At 49.6% G+C, this 20798-nt stretch overlaps 1 protein-coding gene and 1 pseudogene across 3 annotated transcripts in view; both read right to left on the bottom strand.

The window, feature by feature from the left end:
- DLG5 (discs large MAGUK scaffold protein 5) overlaps positions 1-20798 on the bottom strand; it is a 183263-nt gene that overhangs the window by 16913 nt on the left and 145552 nt on the right. For 2 of the 3 annotated variants that reach the window (XM_075535108.1, XM_075535106.1), the window contains exons 16-27: positions 20406-20529; positions 19921-20065; positions 17777-17889; positions 16485-16574; positions 15355-15508; positions 8125-8287; positions 7762-7895; positions 6957-7103; positions 3720-3903; positions 2534-2682; positions 1562-1732; positions 725-921 (exon numbers count right to left, since the gene is read on the bottom strand). In XM_075535108.1, the coding sequence (XP_075391223.1) occupies positions 725-921; positions 1562-1732; positions 2534-2682; positions 3720-3903; positions 6957-7103; positions 7762-7895; positions 8125-8287; positions 15355-15508; positions 16485-16574; positions 17777-17889; positions 19921-20065; positions 20406-20529 (1771 nt within the window). The remainder of the gene's footprint in view (positions 1-724; positions 922-1561; positions 1733-2533; positions 2683-3719; positions 3904-6956; positions 7104-7761; positions 7896-8124; positions 8288-15354; positions 15509-16484; positions 16575-17776; positions 17890-19920; positions 20066-20405; positions 20530-20798) is intronic. The other variant, XM_075535107.1, reaches the window with a different exon arrangement.
- Positions 5543-6171, bottom strand: LOC142429522 (proteasome subunit alpha type-2 pseudogene; annotated as a pseudogene).

Raw genomic sequence — 20798 nt, 5'->3', positions numbered from 1 at the left:
TACAGGCCAAGCACACCCTTTACAAAGGGCCACCAACCTGACCTCACACTAACTCTGGCTGTGGGTCCGCTCCCTACCCTGGAAGCATCTTGCAGAACACAGAAGCCAGGACAGAAAAGGCCAGAGCTATGCACCAAGCATCCTTGAACACTTCACTCGCACTACAGCTACCACCACTATCAGACACTGCTTTTCACCTATCTGATGCCTGCCCACACGGTCGGAAGTTGGAAAATGCCAGCCACTCCACAGGAGAAAGGCAGGGCTTTCTACTCAAGCAAACAGTTGCTGTCTTGGAAACTCACAGGGGCAGTTCTACCTTGCCCTATAGGTTACTATGAGTCAGCACTGACTCGATGATGCTTGGCCACCCACTCTCCTGTCTCCCTAACAGAATCCGTATCACTGAGCCACCAATGCGCCCAGATAAAACATGCATTCCCCAGTCTCCCTGAAGATTCCAGTGGCCATGAGATGTAGGTGGGAGCCATCAGGCAGACACCCAACCAGGTAAGATTTTTAAAGAGGCCACTCAGCTGAGGCACACTTTTGCCTTCTCGCTGCCTGAACACTGGGCTAAGCTGGCTCAGGGGCCAGTGGCCCAGAGGTCTTGAGGGTGAAAGCTACAGAAGCATGAAAGACTGCGAGCCCTTTCGAGTGGTGGGAAAGTTCTCTGCACGGAGGCCGCTGTAGTCCTCTTAGACAAGCCAGCGCGGGCACTTGCCTTCAAAGAGGGGAAGCGTGTCACCGGAGAAGGTGTCCAGGGCGAGGAGCTCCTTCCCATCTTTGGACCCTCTGCGCTTGTGCTTGTGCTTCCGTCGGAAGAAAGACCTTCGTGCAGCCGCCGACAGGGTCTTGGTGGCACTGTTGTCATCCTTGACCTCACACATGCTGAGCCTCCTGGAGAATTCTTGGTCCATCCTGCGAGCAGAGAGTGGAGGTGCTGGGAGGGCCACAGGCACAATCTCCACACCCACACTGCCTAGCAGGGCAAGCTCTGGGGCGGTCAGGCCTGCCGCAACCTGGCTCACAGGCGTCACAGCTCCCTCCCCCGGCGCCCACAATCCAGTCCCAGTCCTGCTGGAAGGGCAATGTCGACAGGGTGAGGGGTAAGCTTCAGGGGAAGACAAATGTCGGCTCTGACGTGTGCGGGCCCTCACTGTGTTTCCTGCGTAGCCAGTGTGCTCTGTACAACATGGAGATTAAGCTAAGAGCAACTTTCTGAAAAAGCATTTTCTGTTAAGTGGATAAGGCAGAGATAGTGATGAACAGCAGAACTGGTCCTCTCTGTTCCCCTGGAAAAGGAGCCCTGAAAGTAAGGTGGTTACACACTGGGCTGCAGTTCGAAACCACCAGATAGCTCCAAGGAAGGAAAACGAGGTTTCCTACTTTCATAAGGAGTTACAGTCCTGGAAACCCACAGGGGCAGGTCTACCCTTTTCTGTAGGCTGGCTACGGGTCAGAACTGACTTGATGACAGGGAATTTGATTTGCCCACATCCTAAGGGATGGCTATAGGCCCCTCTGCCATCGCCCATGCCCAGCCCTGGGGCACACGAACACGTATTTGCTGGGAATCTGCCCACGCTGGATCTTCTGGGCGTTCTCATCAAGCTGCCAGGCCATCCAGTAGCCAATTGTGCCTTGTGGTAAGGTGTCGTCAACATAGAGGATGTCATCCTTCTTAAAGCTCAGCTCATGCTCCGCCTCTGCCAACCGGTCATACAGCGCCCTGTGTGGGGCAAAGCACAAAGCAGGTCAGAGGAGACACTGCCCTCCATGGGCTAATATCCAGCTCCAAGCCTTCTGTTCTTCCAAGGTCAAGAACTGGCTCTCTACATCTGACTGGGACGTACAGAGGATGGAGCCTGTCTTCCAGATGGGAAACATACATCCTTCAATCTCAGGAGCCTCAAGGGGTCCCGAAAATAAGGGATGCCTCATCCCCATCAGATAAAAAACTGTTGGCCCAACACCATCGCCATGACTTCCCCTTCTAAGAGAAAGGCCATAGTTCCTCCAGACTTGATTACAACTATGCCATCTCCCATGACCGTGTTGCCCCCAAACACAGGGAATTATGCCTCATGGTACTCAGCTGATTCGTGGTTCTTATTCCTTTTGTGGTACCAGATCTTTGGAAAGGTAAAGGAAACCACAAGCCCTTCCTAGCAGATGCCTGGTGCCTGTTCCCACACCCACAATATTTCCGGACACTCGGTACCATGAGATCCATTCACACCCTGTCCGCAGAGGGCTCTGCACGCCTGCTCAGGAGACATAGGCAGCCCAGGGGGAAATGGTACTAGTGCCCTCAGAGTTCTCAGCCCTGGCCCCAAATAAGAGTAGCAGGTCCTGTAAGCCCTCAAATCACAAACATCTCGCCCTGAACTCGGGGATCGGAGGGCCAAATAATGACTATCATAGACCCAGCCTTTGGAGGCAAAAACAGAGGCACTGACTAGGAAGAGCATCTCCACTAAAACTCGCTCCCCTCCTCCACCACCCCTAGCACTGGGTCTGCCTCTGGTACCTGATGTAGAAGCCGTCCCCAGGCAGGCCCTTGACCCTGGCAAGCTCCTCGGGGCAGTACTGCACCTTCAGGTGGATGCCTTCCTTGGGCTTCAGCATCTCCATGTACACTTCCTCTACTGTCTTGTTCCGCATGTCCAGTGTGCCATACTGCCCGGGAACAAATGAGGTAAGATCAGAAGGGCAGACACAAGTCTCAGCTGCAAGGGCCCAGTATAGAGATAAGGAAGACACTTACCCTCCCACCCTGTGATGTTCTTTTTGTACCCACATGGCTCCCATAGTAACATGTGGGCAGTTAGCCTGTCAGTCGGGTCACAGCTTGACTGGAGGCCAAGTTAAATGGCTTTGAAGCTGGCCTCTTCCTCTTCATCCCTGGAGGCATGTCATACACTCTCTCTCTCTGCTTTTACCTTCCTGCTGGTGAGCCACGCGAAGACCTGCGAGCCCTGTGATGCAGGCACTGCCACTGGATCCACGGGGCTTTGCACCCACCGGCCTGTGATCTTCCTGCCTTCTGCTTTGTTACATGTGGCTGTGAGAGTCTGAAGAGGGACTTAGGGACCAGAATCAGACTAACGGGCTAGTATCGGACTTCTGAACTTGATCTGAACTGGGCTGAGAGGTTTGCTTGATATGATTCCTTCTTGATTTAAGGTTCTCTCACACATACGTGTCTCTGGACTTGTTTCTCTAGTCAACCCAGCCTAACACACCCTTAAACTGAGCCTTGGCTGGTCTCCCCTCTGGAGGTGGGAACAGACCCATGTGGTCTCCTCTAGTGCCAATTCTCCAAGCACCACATCCTCTAGAAGTTGTCCCAGGGAAAGCCCGGGTATGAGATCTTCAAAACATGCCACTTCACCTTGCTGACACTATGTGGTCCCTTTAAGTATCAACAAGGCACCTCTCTTACTAAGCAGTGGGTCCAGTGGAGACGTCACTGCCTCATCAATTCGAGTCCTGCTATTCACAAGAACAGAGCAGCTTCCCACAGGATCCCCAGTGCTGCCGTCTCTGAAGTCTACGGTCTCTGTAGCACCCTGGGTTTATAAAGCTCCCACGGAGTACTAATAGGGCCTCCCATGTGAGACCCATGCTCCCACGCGGCCAGGGCCACTGCAGGTTGCAGGAAGCCCATCGTGAGGGGCTGAGAGGGCTTGGCCTGCTCAGAGCTCAGGACTCACCTCAAGGATAAGGTCCCCTGGCACAAGGCCATCGGGGCCCCTGGCAGGGCTGTCATCCTCTACCTCGGCCACAAACACCCCATGCAGGTTCCCGCCACACAGCTGTACTCCGAGCTCCAGCTGAGACTTTTTGATGAAAACCATGCGAGGCTCTGACGTCTTCGTACTGGCATCGCCCGTGACCCTGTCAAGAAGGAAAAGGAATTCCTCCATCATGCCTTGAGAGGGCGTCAGACAGGGAAAGGTAAGGAAGGCCCTGGCTAGCCCTCCAACGGGTCTTTGGAGGAGGTCTAAGGACAACAGTTCCATGATCCATAAGTTCAAAAGAGAAAAGAGAGGTCAAAGCTAAGTTCATGCAATTGGTTCATGACAGTCAAAATCAAAGCCCCCATTGTCAAACCTTCCCCGCCCCCCGCACCCCCAAGCTGTCTGTTTCCCATTTGGATGGGTCTGCTCTCATTTTATTCTACTTAAGAAAAGCCAGACTTGCAGATGTTCATTCAGCAGATGTTTACTTAGTAACTTCAGCAAACCAGAAACTTCAAAGAGATGATCCCTTGCCATCAAGGAACTTACAATTTAGAAGGAGAAATAAGGAGAGTGAAAGAAACAGGGTCTTTTGATAGCCAGGCACCATCAGCTTTCTTCGCCTCATTTGCTTATTCGCCCGCTTTGTCTTCAGCGGTTGTGTCGGGAAGGTGAGCATCATAGAACGCCAATTTAATAGAAGAAAGTATTCTTTCATTGGGGAGTACTTGAGTGGATACCCCAAGCCCATTTGTAGGCCATTGGACATCCCCTTACAGAAGGGTCTCGGGGAGGAAACGAGCCAGTCAGGGTGCGATGTAGCAAAGATGAAACATACAACTTTCCTCTAGTTCCTAAATCCTTCCTCTTCCCCCACTATCATGATCCCAATTCTACCTTACAAATCTGGCTAGACCAGAGGATGTACACTGGTACAGATAGGAACTGGAAACACAGGGAATCTAGGATGGATGATCCATTCAGGACCAGTGGTATGAGTGGCGAAACTGGGAGAGTGGAGGGAAGGTGGGGTGGAAAGAGGAACCAATTACAAGGATCTACTACATGTGACCTCCTCCCTGGGGGATGGATAACAGAAAAGTGGGTGAAGGGAGATGTTGGACAGGGTAAGATATGAAAAAATAATAATTTATAAATTATCAAGGGTCCATGAGGGAGGGGGGAGCAAGGAAGGAAGGGAAAAAATAAGGAGCTGATGCCAGGGGCTTAGGTGGAGAGCAAATGTTTTGAGAATGATGAGGGCAATGAATGTACAGATGTGCTGTACACCATTGATGTATGTATGGATTGTAATAAAACAATAAAAAAGACAAAGAAAGAAAGAAACCGGGTCAGTGGTGGAGAGTGAGAAAGGTGCCTCCAGGAGGTCAGGCTGTGATGACCACGTTACTGCCGGTGTGCTCCAGCGTGACTGGCCTTGGTTCAAAGAATGACGCGCTGACCACTCCTGAGTGAGGTCCAGAGTGTCCCCAGGCCCCATCAGGGAGGAGGATGTTTCCCCCGAGTATATGGAAGGGCTGGCCTGCTGTTGATGTCCATCAAAAAGCTGTTCCCTTGGCCTAACTGACCACCAAACCCACTCTCCACAGAGCAACTCTTGTCCAACCCAAATGCTTTGTTTGTTTGTTTGTTTGTTTGGAGGGTTAACAGTTTATTATGATTGGTATCATTTTAAAAACACGAATCCATTAAACCGTGTAGAAATAAGTCCGCAAAAAGCCTGCCAAAGCAAACATACTTTCAGCATGTCAGACAGATGCTCAGTCACTTCATGATTATTCTAAGGCAGCCAACCGGTCCTTAACTTCGGAAGGAATCAGCCTCCCAGCCCAGCTTCAGTGCAGATTCCAACTTCTACATTATCTTCTGTCATCTGCCCTTCAACGTTTTCCATCAGGGTCAAGATAGCTGCGTGGATGTCTTCAAGTTGCGAGTCTTCATTGTATCGTTTTTCCAGGAAAGTCTTCCCGTTCACGGAGTTTCTCTCCCCATTGCGTGGCTTTCCAGGCATGAATCTGACTGAAATACATGCTCTCATTTCAACCACGAATGAGAAAGGCAGGCCCCAATGGCTGTGTGCCGCCCGACTGAGTGTGCTCTGGCATGACAAGGGCTACTCTCTGTACCAGCTGTGCTAGCTTGGGAACAGGCCCTTGGTGAACCAGGTAGTCCTGCTGGGCTCCTTGCCGAGCCGTGTGCATGTACACTTTCATCACGGCCATTCCACTGGACACAAGCCTATATGCCTGTGATGGGTTCCGTTGTGTGCACTATATTCATCGGACAGAAAGGATTTGCATGTCTTTTCAGTTGCTAATACCACACCATGCACACCTTTCATTCCCATGGAAGGAGCGCCTCCAGCCACAGCAGCCAGACCATCTTTACCCGGACAGCCAAACATGCACACTCCACCCAAATGTTTCAGGGTAGCACTCTTGACCCTGTGCACCAGAATCCTGCACTCCTCCGAGATGTTCTCTTGGTGGCCTGTAGCATTCTCTGTGCTGTGTGTCCTTGAGCTCCACCTGTCCCCTCCAATCGGGGAGCCCTGGGAGGCCAAGGCACCCGGTCGGTGACCAGTAGTAGAAACGCAGGCTCAGCCCAGAGGAGGCCTTCCCGTCGTGCCTGGACTGAGCTCATGGCAGGTCAGGAAGGGGAGAAAGGAGGGCCAGTAGGGAAAGGAAGGCGGTTAAAGAACGAATCAATACGTGAACAAAAGAAAACAGAGAGAACCGGACGAGGGAGAAGGGAAGAGAAAGGCAGCCCTGGCCAGACACCACCCAGACAGACCCTGAAGGCAGGCTCTGTGGCCTGCGCACTGGTACCCTGGCCTCTCTCCCTGGCCATGTCCGTATGGGGCTGTGCATTCATCAAAGACGCATCCTGCACCCTAGGGCTGCTTCTGCGGAGTCTAGCTGCACACCTCTTCTCTAAGATTTTCCCTCGGGTCCGAGGCCCCAAACGGTCAGCTCTTTTCCAGGCTCCGATGGTAAATTCCTTGACAGTAAGAGGCCATCTCTGTAGTTCCTGGACTCGTGAAGCTGCTCAGTAAGTATCTACTGCAGGAACGAGCTCTGGACACTGAAGCAGGCCCAGTTTTTCTCAGCAGAACAAAGTGAGGTGAGTAGGGGGTGTGGGCAGCCAGCAGCTGTGGCAGACAGTGGAAACTCACGCTCACTCACTAACCGGGAGCTGGGTGTGCTCTGCTTGGCTGCAAGGGCCCCGGGGCCCTCATCCTGTGCCGTCAGTGGGTTGATGACAGCCACATGCTCTGGGGTGGCAGCCCCACTGCCTTGCAGAGTGGAATGGTTGCTAGCAGGGTCCAGGTGAGAACTGGAGAGAGAGAGAGAGAGAGAGAGAGAAGCACGTCACAGCCTCCCCCTCATCTGTCGGAAACAATGTTTGGGCTGGGAAGAGACCAGAAGTCTGGAGGAGAGGGAATTCCCTGAGGAACTGCTAGTCTCTTCCTCCCACCTGTCCAGTCCCTCTGAAAGGTCTCTGGCCTAAAGTCTGGAGCTCCAGGGTGATCCCAGTGACTTCTCTGTTTGTAAATCTTGTACCATTGAGCTACACAGTGCTGCCCTACAGGCCATGCCTGCCCTTAACCCACAGTGCAGGGACAGGGGCAGGGCAGGGGCAGGGGCAGGGTGGGGCAGGGTAGGGCAGGGGCAGGGGCTGGGCAGGGGCAGGGGCAGGGGCAGGGCAGGTCTCATCTCTGTGCATGTCTGACGACTCGGTGCAAATCCCCAACCCAGGGCCTCAGTACCTGACTACCTCTGGTCCATGTGTGAGACCTGTAGCCGCGGCGTCTCCCACCTCCACCAGGACCCTCTCTCTGTCTGCCGCCTCAACCCAGGCCCCTCAGAGCTCCTCTCACTAGCAGCAGAGCACGCCCCTCGTGCGCAATGCTCTGCCCACCCACTTCTTTCCCCCGCCTCCCGCCCCAACCCCAGCCCCCAGCCTCCACTGCCACCACCCAGATGGCGTTCACCTGGACCGGGAGTGGTTGCTGAGCTGGTACATGTGCGGGTTGTACTGGGCCAAGATGGTGATGGTGTCACACTGCTGCCCGATGATGAGCCGGGCCTGCTGCTCTGTAGCACTCCGAAGGTTGATGCCATTGAACTGGGGACACACCCACAGCAGGCTCAGTGATGTGGTAGGGGGTAGGGGTGGGCTGGTTAGGGCAACAGGCCTAAGGATGTGGCAGAGACTAGGGGTACACTGGGTTGTATGGGCATGGAGGTCCCAGGGTTGTAGGGAGCACTGTTTTGCTATGGGAAGAATGAGGGAAGGGGAGGGGCAAGACAGGTGGGCCAGTTCACGAACATGATGCAGTCGCACTCCCTCTTACCTCGAGTAGCTGGTCTCCATACTCGAGGCCAGCCTGGTGTGCAATGCTTCCACTGGTCACCTTGGAGACATAGATTCCACCCTTCTCTCCACCTACAATGGAGATCCCCAGGGGTTCCGAGCCCTTCTGCACTTTGACATGGCGTGGTTCCTCCATGTAAGGCCTAGAACAAGGTCAGCGGTTTCAGGACTCACACCATGGGAAAGGCAAAAGAAGTTTACAGCATGGCATGCAACCAGGCTATAAAAAAAAGATCATAGAACATAGGGTGTTCCTATACAGCTAGATGGAAGCACGATTACGCAACCCTTCCTGGGACAAACGCAAACGCATCTCTGCACCCTCATGCAACGCAAAACGGCACCCCCAAATGGATCCCAGCAGACAGCCGCAAAGACCAAAAGGAATGGTCCTGCGGGCAACACACATTGATATACACTGGGAAGAAATACTCAGAGCCTCATTGGGTGAGACACACAGTGTACAAACCCCAGTGTGGTCGGTCTCCAGACCCACTCGGATGAAAACTTTCTGGGGCAACATTCACGCAAGGAGAGATAACAGACAATGTTCTTTTTATGCCCAGCGGGATCCAAAAGTGTGTGGAAATTAAGTAATTGCAAAACCACAAGCCATTAGACAGGGGGCAGGGCAGGCACGTACCCTGCCCCAGAGTACAGGGGATTGGCAGAGCGTGGCTTGTCGGCCAACCTCAAACTCTTCACTCAGGAGGACCTGGGCCAGGCAGCCACAAGTGGTCTCGGCCGATCTGTGGTTGCTGACAACCGAAGAATGTGAAGGTTAGAAAGAAGAGGAGAACTCTGGAAAGGAAGATGGCCACGATACTTGAAATGTAACAGAAAGAAAAGCAACTGAGTGACATTCTTCCAGTGCATGAAAAACCCAACACAGAATCACAGCCGAAGAAGGGTAACAGGGCAAGCCCGATCTCCCCCGTTCGGGTGCCCCGGCCCCGGCACTAGGTTAGGGGGACTCCCGCACTGAGTGGAGGGCATCTACTCCCCAGGCCAGGATCCCACCACTCAGGGTCAGGAGTTTGATGGCTGGCTGGGACACCATCGATCAGCAAAGTGCTCTTAAAACTCTCCTACCTTCCTAACTATCCTCCCCGTTCCGACTACGCTACCCCGATGACATCCGAGAGCCCAGCAAAGCCAGAGCAGCCCTAGTCACATGTACCAGAACACCACTGCAGAGCTGTAAGACCTCAGGAAGCAGCCACTGCCCCAGCCTCAGGTCACCCCTGCTTGTCCATTGGACTCTCCATTCCTCATGAAATACAGATCTTCTGTCGCACTTCCCACCACCACAGTCTGCTCCACAGAGACCAAAGAACGAAGACACAGTCACAGCCGTACAACAGAAGGCCATGAAACTGCTACAAACGAGGCCTAGAAGCAACATTTAATGACATGGGAAAATGGAGAGGACACACTGCAGAAGGAGAAGTCAACTGGCTAGTAATTCCACTTAAATAAATCTGTTCAAATGTTTCTATGTATGCTTATATATAGATTTATACAGATGAAGGGACACTTGGGATAATAATCATGTCTGAATAATTTGAATATTTTATAATACACACAGTTTATTTCAAAATAAAGCCACTTTTCAAAAAGGTCTATAAAGCATGCTTCATAATTCGCACTGTGACAAATAGTATAACACTATAAAGTAGGTGTGATTATGTATGTAAAATGACCACAAATAAATAATGAATGGTACATAAATATATACAAGGGTAAGTAAAACTGTCTCAGTCTTCTGAAGTGGTAATCCATCTCTCTAACCCTTCTCTGAAGAATTCTGTGTTCTTCTATTTATATTATATAAAAATGTCAATTTTTGCATCCCTAAAGGGCTCAAATTGGGAACAAAAAGACATCTATCGGTGTTCGATCAGGACAGTAGAGCGGGTAGGATAAGGTGTAAAAATGAATTTTCCTATGATAGCCCTGGCTGCCCTCAACAGAAGAGCAGGTGCATTGCCATGATGCTGGGAAGAAACCTCTTGGGCCCAGCTTTCCTGGCCTTTTTAACCAACACATACAATTGTCTTTAAAATTCTTCATGATAAGACCCTGTGATCATCCTACACCCTTTGAGAAAACCGACCAAGATTGGCTCATGGAAGCCAAAACAATCACCATAACCTCCTGAGCTGACTTCTCTGCCTTGAGCTCAAGTGATCTAGCAGAGGTACTGAACAGCCACTGTTTGGGAAAACACTCCTAAAGGTCAACAAACAGACCTTGAGCGATTTATAGTTTTGTTTTGTTTTTCTTTTTGTTGTCATTGGTTTTTGATATTGTGGTTTTGCTTTCTTTTGCTGCTTTGTTTTGCTATCTCTTGTTTTTGGGCATATCATTATCTCTGCAGGTCTATCTAGATAAGATAGGTGGGATAAGCAATCCAGAAGAGAAAACAACAGGACTGACAGTTCAGGGGGGACATGGGAGGGTGGGGGGGAGAAAGTGGTGTTAACAAACTCAGGGACAAGGGAACAACAAGTGATCCAAATCAGTGATGAGGAGGGTGTAGGAGGCCTGGTAGGGTGTGACCAGGGGCAATGTAACTGAGAGGAATTACTGAAACTCAAAGCTGAGCATGATAGTGGAACAAGAGGAAAGTAAAAGGAAATAGAGGAAAGAACTAGGAGGCAAAGGGCATTTATAGAGGCCTAAATAAAGGCATGTACATATGTAAATATAAATATATATGAGGATGGGAATAAATCTATGTACATATATTTATAGGTTGAGTATTAAGGTAGCAGAAGGACATTGGGCTTCCACTCAAGTACTCCCTCAATGCAAGAACACTTTGTTCTATTAAACTGGGATTCCATGATGCTCACCTTCCCGACACAATCGCTGAAGACAGAGCAGATGCAAAAGCAAATGTGGTGAAGAAAGCTGATGGTGCCTGGCTATCAAAAGATATAGTGTCTGGGGTCTTAAAGGCAAACAAGTGGATATCTAGCTCAAAGCAAAAAAAGTCCACCACATGGAAGAAGCACACCAGCCTGTGTGATCATGAGGTGCTGAAAGGATCAGGCATCAAAGAACAAAAAATCATATCATTGTGTGCTCAACTCCCCGATATGATTGCTGAAGGCAAATGGGTGCATAAGCAAATGTGGTGAAGAAAGCTGATGGTGTCCGGCAATCAAAAGATACAGCATCTGGGGCCCTATATGTTGGAAGGTACACAAGCGGCCATGTAACTGAGAAAAAACAAAGCCTACAAGGGAGAAGAACACCAGCCTGGGAGATCACGAGGCGTCAAAGGGATCAGGTTATCAGGCATCAGAAACCAAATATCATAGCATTGTGAATGAGGGGGAGTGCAGAGTGGGGACCCAGGGTCCTTCTGTGAGCAATTGGACATCCCCTTGCAGAAGGGTTGCAGGGAGGAGACAAGCCAGTCAGGGTGCAGTGTAGCAATGATGAAGCAAACAGTTTTCCTCTAGTTCTTGAATGCTTTCTCCCCCACACTATCATGATCCCAATTCTACCTTACAAATCTAGCTGGACCAGAGAATGTACAGTGTTACAGATAAGAACTAGAAACACAGGGAATCCAGGACAGATGATACCTTCAGGACCAGTAGTGAGAATGGCGATACCAGGAGGGTGGAGGGAGGGTGGGGTAGAAAGGGGGAAACAATTACAGGGATCTACATATAACCTCCTCCCTGGGGGGTGGACAACAGAAAAGTGGGTGAAGGGAAATGTCAGACAGTGTAAGATATGACAAAACAATAATTTATAAATTATCAAGGTTTCATGAGGGAGGGGGAATGGGTAGGAAGGCGGGGAAAATTGAGGAGCTGATACCAGGGGCTTAAGTGGAGAGCAAATGTTTTGAGAATGATGAGGACAACGAATATACAAATGTGCTTGACACTATTGATGCATGTATGGATTAGATAAGAGTTGTATGAGCCCCCAATAAAATGATTTTTTAAAAAGAAGAAATAATGTGCTCCTCAGAAGAATTTATTTCAAAAGACAGCATTGAATCTGCAGCTCCAGGAGAGGGACATATCTTATCAGGGCACACGGGTGCTGATGAAGGGGGAGGAAAGAGTAAAGCACATCCTGGACACCAGGCCTTGAGGACGATGAGCCCAGTTAGAGCAGCCAGTCCACAGAGAGGACCACATGACCAGCCCCACTATGAGACATGACGTCCCTCACTGATCCACAGCTCTACAGAGGACAACACCGGAGACACAGTGTGGGAATTGCACTTGATCTGATCCCGCCACACCAAGGCCAAACACTAAGGGAGTGCAACATACCAGCAAGGGAATGGAGCAGCGAGGTCACCAGGGAATGCAGAAGGTGGACTTTGGGGCCAGGGCGTGGTACCCCAATAGATGGGACTATAAAAAACACTCCTAAAGGCCAACAAACAATCCTTGAACTAACTACAAACTTTTCTTTCTTGTTGTGTTTTTTTTTTTGTCTTGTTGTCAACGGTTTGTTGTTGTTTTGTTTTATATTGTTGCTTGGTTTTTCTCTGCCTTGTTTTTGTGCATGTTATTATCTCTGAAGGTCTGTCTAAATAAGATAGACTGGATGAATAATCTGGAGGAGAAAACAACGTGACCGACAGTTCTGGGGGGACATGGGAGAGGGGGCGGTGGGGAGAAAGGAAGTGGTTTTAACAAACCCAGGGACAAGGGAACAACAAGTGATCCAAATTGGTGATGAGGAGGGCTTGGGAGGCCTGGTAGGGCATGATCAAGGGTAATGTAACAAAGAGGAATTGCTGAAACCCTGGTGGAGACTGAGCATGATAGTGGGACAGGAGGAAAGTCAATGGAAATAGAGGAAAGAGCTGGGAAGCAAAGGGCATTTATAGAAGTCTAGATAAAGACATGTATATATGCAAATATATTTATATATGAGGATTGGGAAATAGATTTATGTGCACATATTTATAGGTTTAATATTAAGGAAGCAGATGGACATTGGGCCTCCACTCAAGTACTCCCTCAATGCAAGAATACCTTCTTCTATTAAATTGACATTCTATGATGCGCATCTTCCCGACACAACCGCTGAAGACGAAGCGGGTGAATAAGCAAATATGGTGAAGAAAGCTGAAGGTGCCCAGCTATCAAAAGATATAGCATCTGGGGTCTTAAAGGCTTGAAGGTAAACAAGCGTCCATCTAGCTCAGAAGCAACAAAGCCTACATGGAAGAAGCACACCAGCCTGTGTGATCACAAGGTGTTGAAGGGATCAGGTATCAGGCATCATCAAAACAAAAAATGTTGCCGTAGTGAATGAGGGGGGCAGTGTGGAGTGGAGATTCAAAGCCCATTTATAGGCCACTGGAGATCCCCTTGCAGAGGGGTCTAGGGGAGGAGATGAGTCAGACAGGGTGCGACATAGGAACGATGAAAAATATAATTTTCCTCTAGTTCCTAAATGCTTCTTCCCACATCCACCGCACTATCAGGATCCCAATTCTACCTTGCAAGTCTGGCTAGCCAGAGGATGTACACTGGTACAGATAGGAACCAGAAACACAGGGAATCCAGGACAGATGATCCCTTCAGAACCAATGGTGTGAGTGGCGATACTGGGAACATTGAGGGAGGGTGGGTTGGAAAGGGGGAATTGATTACAAGGATCTACATGTTACCTCCTCCCTGGGGGACGGACAACCGAAAAGTGGGTGAAGGGAGACGTCGGACAGGACAAGATATGACAAAATACTAATTTATAAATTATCAAGGGTTCATGAGGAGGGAGAGGGGAGGAAGGGTAAAAAATGAGGAGCTGATGCCGGGGCTTAAGTGGAGAGCAAATGTTTTGAGAATGATGAGGGCAATGAATGTACAAATGTGCTTCACACACAATTGATGTATACATGGATTGTGATAAGAGTTGTATGAGCCCCTAATAAAACAGTTTAAAAAATAATGTGCTGAAAAACTTGGCTTATACTCAAGTATATGGTATAAGCCAAGTTTTTCAGCACATTTTTATGCAGTTTTTGTGGTAAAATTAGGGCCTTGGCGGATATTTGGATCATATTATACTCGAGTATATACAGTACATATATTTTATAGGCTTAGTATTAAGGTAGGAGATCGACATTGGGCATCCATTAAAGTACTCCCTTAATGCAAGAACACTTTGTTCTATTAACCTGGCATTCTCTGACGCTCACCTTCCCAGCACAATCACTGAAGACAAAACGGGTGCATAAGGAAATGTGGTAAAAAAGCTGATGGTGTCCAGCTATCAAAAGATATAGCATCTGGGGTCTTAAAGGCTTGAAGATAAACAAGTGGCCATCTAGCTCAGAAGCAACAAAGCCCACATGGAAGCAGCACACCAGCCTGTGTGATCACGAGGTGACGACAGGATGAGGTATCAGGCATCAAAGACCCCAAACAAAAAATCAAATACCATTAATTGTACTACATGAGGGGAGTGCAGAGTGGAGACCCAAAGCCCATCTGGAGGAAAATGGACTTTCTCTCACAGAAGGTTTCAGGGAGAAGACGAGCCAGTCAGGGTGTAATATAGCACCGATGAAACATACAACTTTCCTCTAGTTTTTTAATGCTTCCTCCCCCCCAGCATCATGATCTCAATTCTACCTCACAAATTTGGCTAAACCAGAGCATGTACATTGGTACAGATGAGAGCTGGAAACACAGGGAATCCAGGACAGAGAAATTCCTCAGGACCAATCAAGAGAGTAGCATTACCAGGAGGGTAAGGGGAAGATGGGGGAGAAAGGGAGAACAGATCACAATCATCTACATATAACCACTTCCCTGGGTTATGGACAACAGAAAAGTGGGTGAAGGGAGACATCAGTCAGTGTAAGACATGAAAGAATAGTAATAATTTATAAATTATCAAGGGTTCGTCAGGTAGGGTAAATAGTGTCACTACCTCATCCTCACTATAAAATTGGTCTCTAGACTCCAAGCAGGCTTATCCCCTCCCTTTCGCCCCCAGCAGAAGAAGCCCACGCTATTGCTTACCTTTCGATCTCGTGTACCCCACCTTCCCTTGGCTGGAATAGCTAGGTTGGGACTTATTAGTCACAGGCCTGAGCATGACTCATGACTGCCAGGTGGCCAATACCAGATTGACCTAGCCCTTGCTTCCCCTTCCCAACATATTGGCCACCAGTTGGCCATGACAAGGATGCTGTCCAGGTGGTACTCACCTGTCTTTTCTCCACTCCCCAAGGGATGCAGGGTTGATGGCAATTCTAGGCAATGTGGAAGCTAAGGTCTGGGATTGGCTACTTGAGGACAGGGTGTCGATGTTGAGAGGTGACTGAGGAGGCGTGCTACATTCCGAATGGGACAGGGATCCTGCTGAGAGAGTAGTGGATCACATGGGCCTTCACCTTGTACCAGAGATCTGCAGTAGCCCATGGCTGGGAGGCAAATATGAACCCGACACTAGATCCCCCGACCCAATGATGCACACAATTCAAGTGCTCAGTTCCACACAGCTTTCTTTTTTTAAAAGATAGACTTTATCTATATATAGCCTGCTGTTTTCAGCAGTTTCAGGTTCATAGAAAACATGCAGAAAGTATAGAGTTCCTATTACACCTTCTTCCCCTTAACAGGGTTTGGCTTGTTAATGTGTTACATTCATATGGTACCTTTGTTACTGCTGATGAATCAATCTGGACACAGGGTTACTAAATCAAACCCACATTTTAATTAGCACTCACTCTGCGTGTAAAAAGGGTTGCGGAAGGCTTGTGGAACAACGGAGTAAAGAGAGCTCGGAGATTTCCTACTAACTTCTCGCATAGTCTTCTGAGTTTTGATAGGCAGATGTCCTAACTTTTTGCGACTCCACTTTTAGGTAAGACCTACACCAGTACCTCGTTTTGCTCATCGAAAATCAGGAGAGGATTTTCGCTTCAACCAAAAAAGGCAAAATATGACACTGCCTTTCAGCATTCGTTTGGCAATGAACAGCTAAAGAGGCAGCACACACCCATAGCAGTGAAAGCGAGGTCCCGCTTCCTCCAGAAGCTAGCCTCAAAGTGTCATGCACTCTCTATGTTGGTGGGATTTCAGGTTTCAGGTGATTTGGGGTATCCCCAGACTGCTCAAGGCTTTTTCATGTAAAGGAATAGCAATTACTTCTCCGCTTTACATTACTTTCCCACCTGAAGAGTTTCACTAGCATTCTCTACTTTTAGAGGCTGGGGGAAGCGGCCCTGCTTTTCTCCCCTCCCCTCCCCGAGCTGGGGCTGGCTGACTAAAGGGGCTGCAGTGTGGAGCTGAAATGCAACAGGAGGGCGAGCAGGGCAAGCTGAGGTATTCCTACCTCCATCAGAGCCCACAACAGACCGGGGGTATCTTGGCGTCGATGGGATTTTGATTCGTTCTGCCTTAAACTGCAAGTTGCTCGAAGACCCTGTTGTTCCAGAGAGAGACAAAACGTTAGGTCCCACATGAGATGATTAAACAGTGGCTGTCACCCCGTCACCACAATTGAGTCGTCGGAAAAGAAACCTAAGTATGGCAGAAATTCAGAGTCATGCTTTGTAAGTATCCCCTAGAGCAGCGGTTCTCAACTTGTGGGTCGCGACCCCTTTTGGGGTCAAACAACCCTTTCACAGGGGTCACCTGATTCACAACAGTAGCAAAATTACAGTTATGAAGTAGCAACGGAAATAATGTTATGGTCAGAGTCTCTGGTGTTCAGTACATCTCTCTGGCCTCCGTCCTTTTCTGTTTGGGTAGGAAAGTGCCCTTCAGGTGTCCCTTCCTGGACATCTCTGCTGGAGCTCACTCAGGTCCCCTGTAATTCAACCATGTGTCAAGCCAGTCAGGAGGAGAACTGCGGCAGAGCTTGTCACTCCCAGCCTGGCAGAGGTGGCGGACTACAGGATTGAACCTAGCTGATGGGCTGAAGAGGGAGAGTTGGCACTGTTCTCAAAGCAGAAGCATTTTCTTTTGAGAAGCGGGGCGTGGCCTATCATTTCATTGAGGTCTTAAAGTCAAGGGACGTTGTAAATACACCTGCTTGCTATTTCCCCCTTAAATCAGAAATCCTGGTTGATTTCCAAATTACAAAAACATTCCAAACTAATAAATGTGATAGACTCTTTAAAAGAAAATAATGCTATAGTTGGGGGGTTACCACAACATGAGGAGCTGTATTAAAGGGTCGTGGCATTAGGAAGGTTGAGAACCACTGCCCTGGAGGGTTTAAATGTGGAGCAACAAGAAAGGAAGTAGTTTAATCTTTTGTGATTGAGCATACTACAAAGCCTCCAGAATAAGAATACAGTTCTCACTTTCTGCCCAGAACAAAGACAGTCATCCAAGAGAAGGGACAGTCCCACCAGTCTCTCTCTGAGGTAGCTGTAAGACGCCACCTGGGCTACATGTTTGGAAGTGAAGAACAATACACAACCTTCAGGATACTCATTAAGAGCCAGTGGCCACTGTGGAAAGTTGGAGAGATGAAGAAAATAGTGAAAGTGTGGGGGAGTCTACTCTGAAAAGGGCCCAGCCCTCCATGGGAACAAGCCGGCCCCAGCCTCAGATCAAAGGGCTCGGTACCTGGAGCTGTGTGTACAAGGATGCAGGGCTGGACCCCAGTGCTCTTACCAAGGCGGGCACTAGAAGGCAAGGAGTTGGACCCATGGGAGGTTCTCATCTCCGAATAGTCGCTGCAGACTCTGTGGCTCAGATCCAAGCTCAGGCGTACTTGATGCTGGACACTGGGGGAGAAATGACAGGGCTTGGGAGAAAGGTTGGAGCTAGATGTGGGTCCTGTGCTGAGTTGGGACTAATGACTCCCAGAGCTGGTGGCAGAAAGGCCCCAAAGACCTGCCGTTCACAGATAAATCCCCCACCATCTAGTCGCTTATTCATGGTAGCATCCACTGAAGGCCTTGCACACCACGAGCACAAATGGAGCAGCTAACGTCAGGATGCTAAGACTTGGTTCACGGTGATGAAGGCACTGCCACAGTGGGAAATGGGGGATCTGAAACCTGGTGGACAAGAGAGACAGAGCCTCTCCACAGAACATGTGACAGAGAGAGGCTGGATGGGCACCAGGGACCGGGTGGGGGAGGTGGAGGCCTGTAAGCCTCATGCAGGGCAGCAGGGCTGGAGAGGAGGGAGCTAAAGGACCAGGAGTCAGGGATGGCTCAAATAAGTGGGGTGTGGCTAAATCCTAGCAATGTCTTTTTTTAGTTGTGAAATGAGATGACATCTCTCTCTGCTTCAAGGCCTGTGGAAGTCTCCTGTGCTCAGGATAATATGCAACACTTTATCACGACCTACATTGTCTGTCCCCTCCAATCTGTGACCTTCTCCTGAATCACTGACCCCTTGCAATGTTCCGTTTGAGCTCACTGAGCGGTGCCCACTTGAAAGGAGGCACCTACAGCTTCCTTCCTGGGAGGTCTGCCCAGGTCCTTGAGTGCGATCGCATCCATCCTTTTGGCCTTCACAGCATCTTCTCTGCTCCACAACCCTCCCTGACCACCCAATCTAATTTGTCACCCTCGTTCAGGTCACAACCATATGGTCGCCCTTTTTCACGGACTTATGATCAGCCCAGCCACAAATAGTATGATTGTACACACGTTTCCTTTTGCCTGCCCTCAATGAATGCAAAGCAGCACAGAAGCAAAGAGCTTGAATGTTTTGTCCTGAAACTATAATAGACCATGGCACATAGTAGGTGTTCAATAAACACTTGTCAAATAACTAAATGAATGAAATAAAGAGTAACCTTCACCAATGGCTCCAATCACCTCTACAAAGCTCAGCTTCCTTGAGACAACAAAGGTGCTTAGCTCATAAGCTGGCCATGAAGTGAACAAGATGTACTTATAAAGTAAAGGCACGGTGCTTAGCACACGAGCCCTCAATGGCAGTGGTTGCTGGTAAATTCAGAGAACATCTTTTCAGTTGTCAGGGGCGGGGGGGTGGTGCTGTGAGGAAAGCATTGGGCTGTTAACTGAAAGGCTGGCCATTCAAACTCATCGGCTACTGTGGTTACATATTTTCATGTCAACTTGATAAAAGAATGAAGGGGTGGATTTTAGCCTATCAATCAGGTCACAGCCTAATGATGCCTCCTTGTGGGCGTGGTCCAAGCATAAGGATTCTGGGAACGTCCTCTCTTTTTCTCCTGGGAAGCGGACCACACTTTCTCTCTGCTTCACCTTCCTGTTGAGAAGCTATATGGTGCCACAATGCTGATGGCAGCCAGAGCCCTGGAGATGGGTCCACTGCCACTGGATCCACACGACTTTGCAGCCACTAGTCTGTGATCTTCCTGCATTCTGCATCACTGCATGTGGCTGTGAGTCTGAAGAGTGACGTATGGGCTAGTATCAGACTTATGGGCTAATATCGGACTTATGGACTTGATCTGGACTGAGCTAGGATGTTTTCTTAATACACAATTACTCTCTGATATAAAGCTCCTTCTTATACAAGCATGCATGTCACTGGATTTGTTTCTCTAGTCAACCTGGTCTAACACAGCCAATCAGAAAGAGAGATGAGGCTGCCAGCTCCGGAAAGATTTACCATCTCAGAAACCCTTGAGAGCAAGTCTATCCTCTTGGAGAGCCCCTAGGAGCACGAATTGGTTTGATGGCAGTGGGTTTACAACAGTCTTTCTGATGCTCTGACCAGTCCTTTCCCAGCTAGACGAGCATCTCTGGCCAGGAACCACACTGGGACACCACAGAGGTCTTGGGGATGGGGGCGGGGAGGACTTTACCTACCTGGGATGCAAACCCTGGGTGCCACCCTCTCTGGGGATCGAAGAGGAGTTGCAGATGCCGACCCGATGGCTCCGCACAGTGTAGATGGGATTCCTCAGGATGGAGCTGACGGTGGTGCTCGGGGTCATACTCCGGGGAACAGTGCCTAGAAATGGGCTCGGTGAAGACATGGCCCCACATGCGCCCCAGGCCCGACCTGCAGCCACTCTCCGTGTTTCTCAGGGAGGATGCAGCAGCATCTTTAGAGAAAGAACTCAGAAGACCAGCACTCTAGCCCCGAATTTGCTATCAAGCCTTTCTCTATCCAGCCTACTTCCCAGGGCTGCTGTGAATGGGAGAGACGCACAACAGATGAAAGGTCACAGGCAGATCAGCAATTCTTGAACATGTAGTAACTTTCTCAAGTTGCTGCCCCCCTTTCTCCTGAGATAGGCAGCTCTGAAAGTCCACCCCAACCTTGTCACCAGCCCGCATCGCTAACTCACCCCCAGACACCCGGGTGGGGTAGAGCGCAAGGCTGCTGTTCCGGCTGGAATGCACAGGGGAGTAAGGGGACCACTCCTGGAACTCTGGAGCAAGCTCTCCACTGGCCGGGGCGCACTTCTGTTCCTGTGGGACCAACAACAGGGGCAGTGGTGGGGAAGCAGGAAAGAGGGAGGCATGTTTGCCTGCAGACTTCCTCCAGCCCCTCCCGTTCCAATGTGCAAGGGGATGGTGGGGAGAGGAGGCAAGACATCCTGTTGCTTCGCACACTTAGACGGTACCCAAACCGCACAGCCCAACTCCTGCTGGAGAGTCCATTCTGACTCAGAGCAGCCCTAGAAGCCAGAGGGGACCGGAACCTCTGGGTTTCCAAGACTGTGAACTCTTTAGAGGAA

Source organism: Tenrec ecaudatus, chromosome 16 (assembly GCF_050624435.1).
Source record: "Tenrec ecaudatus isolate mTenEca1 chromosome 16, mTenEca1.hap1, whole genome shotgun sequence".
NCBI classification, from domain to species: Eukaryota; Metazoa; Chordata; class Mammalia; order Afrosoricida; family Tenrecidae; genus Tenrec; species Tenrec ecaudatus.
Note: the sequence above shows the minus strand (reverse complement) of the source record. Positions and strands in the feature narration are given on the sequence as shown.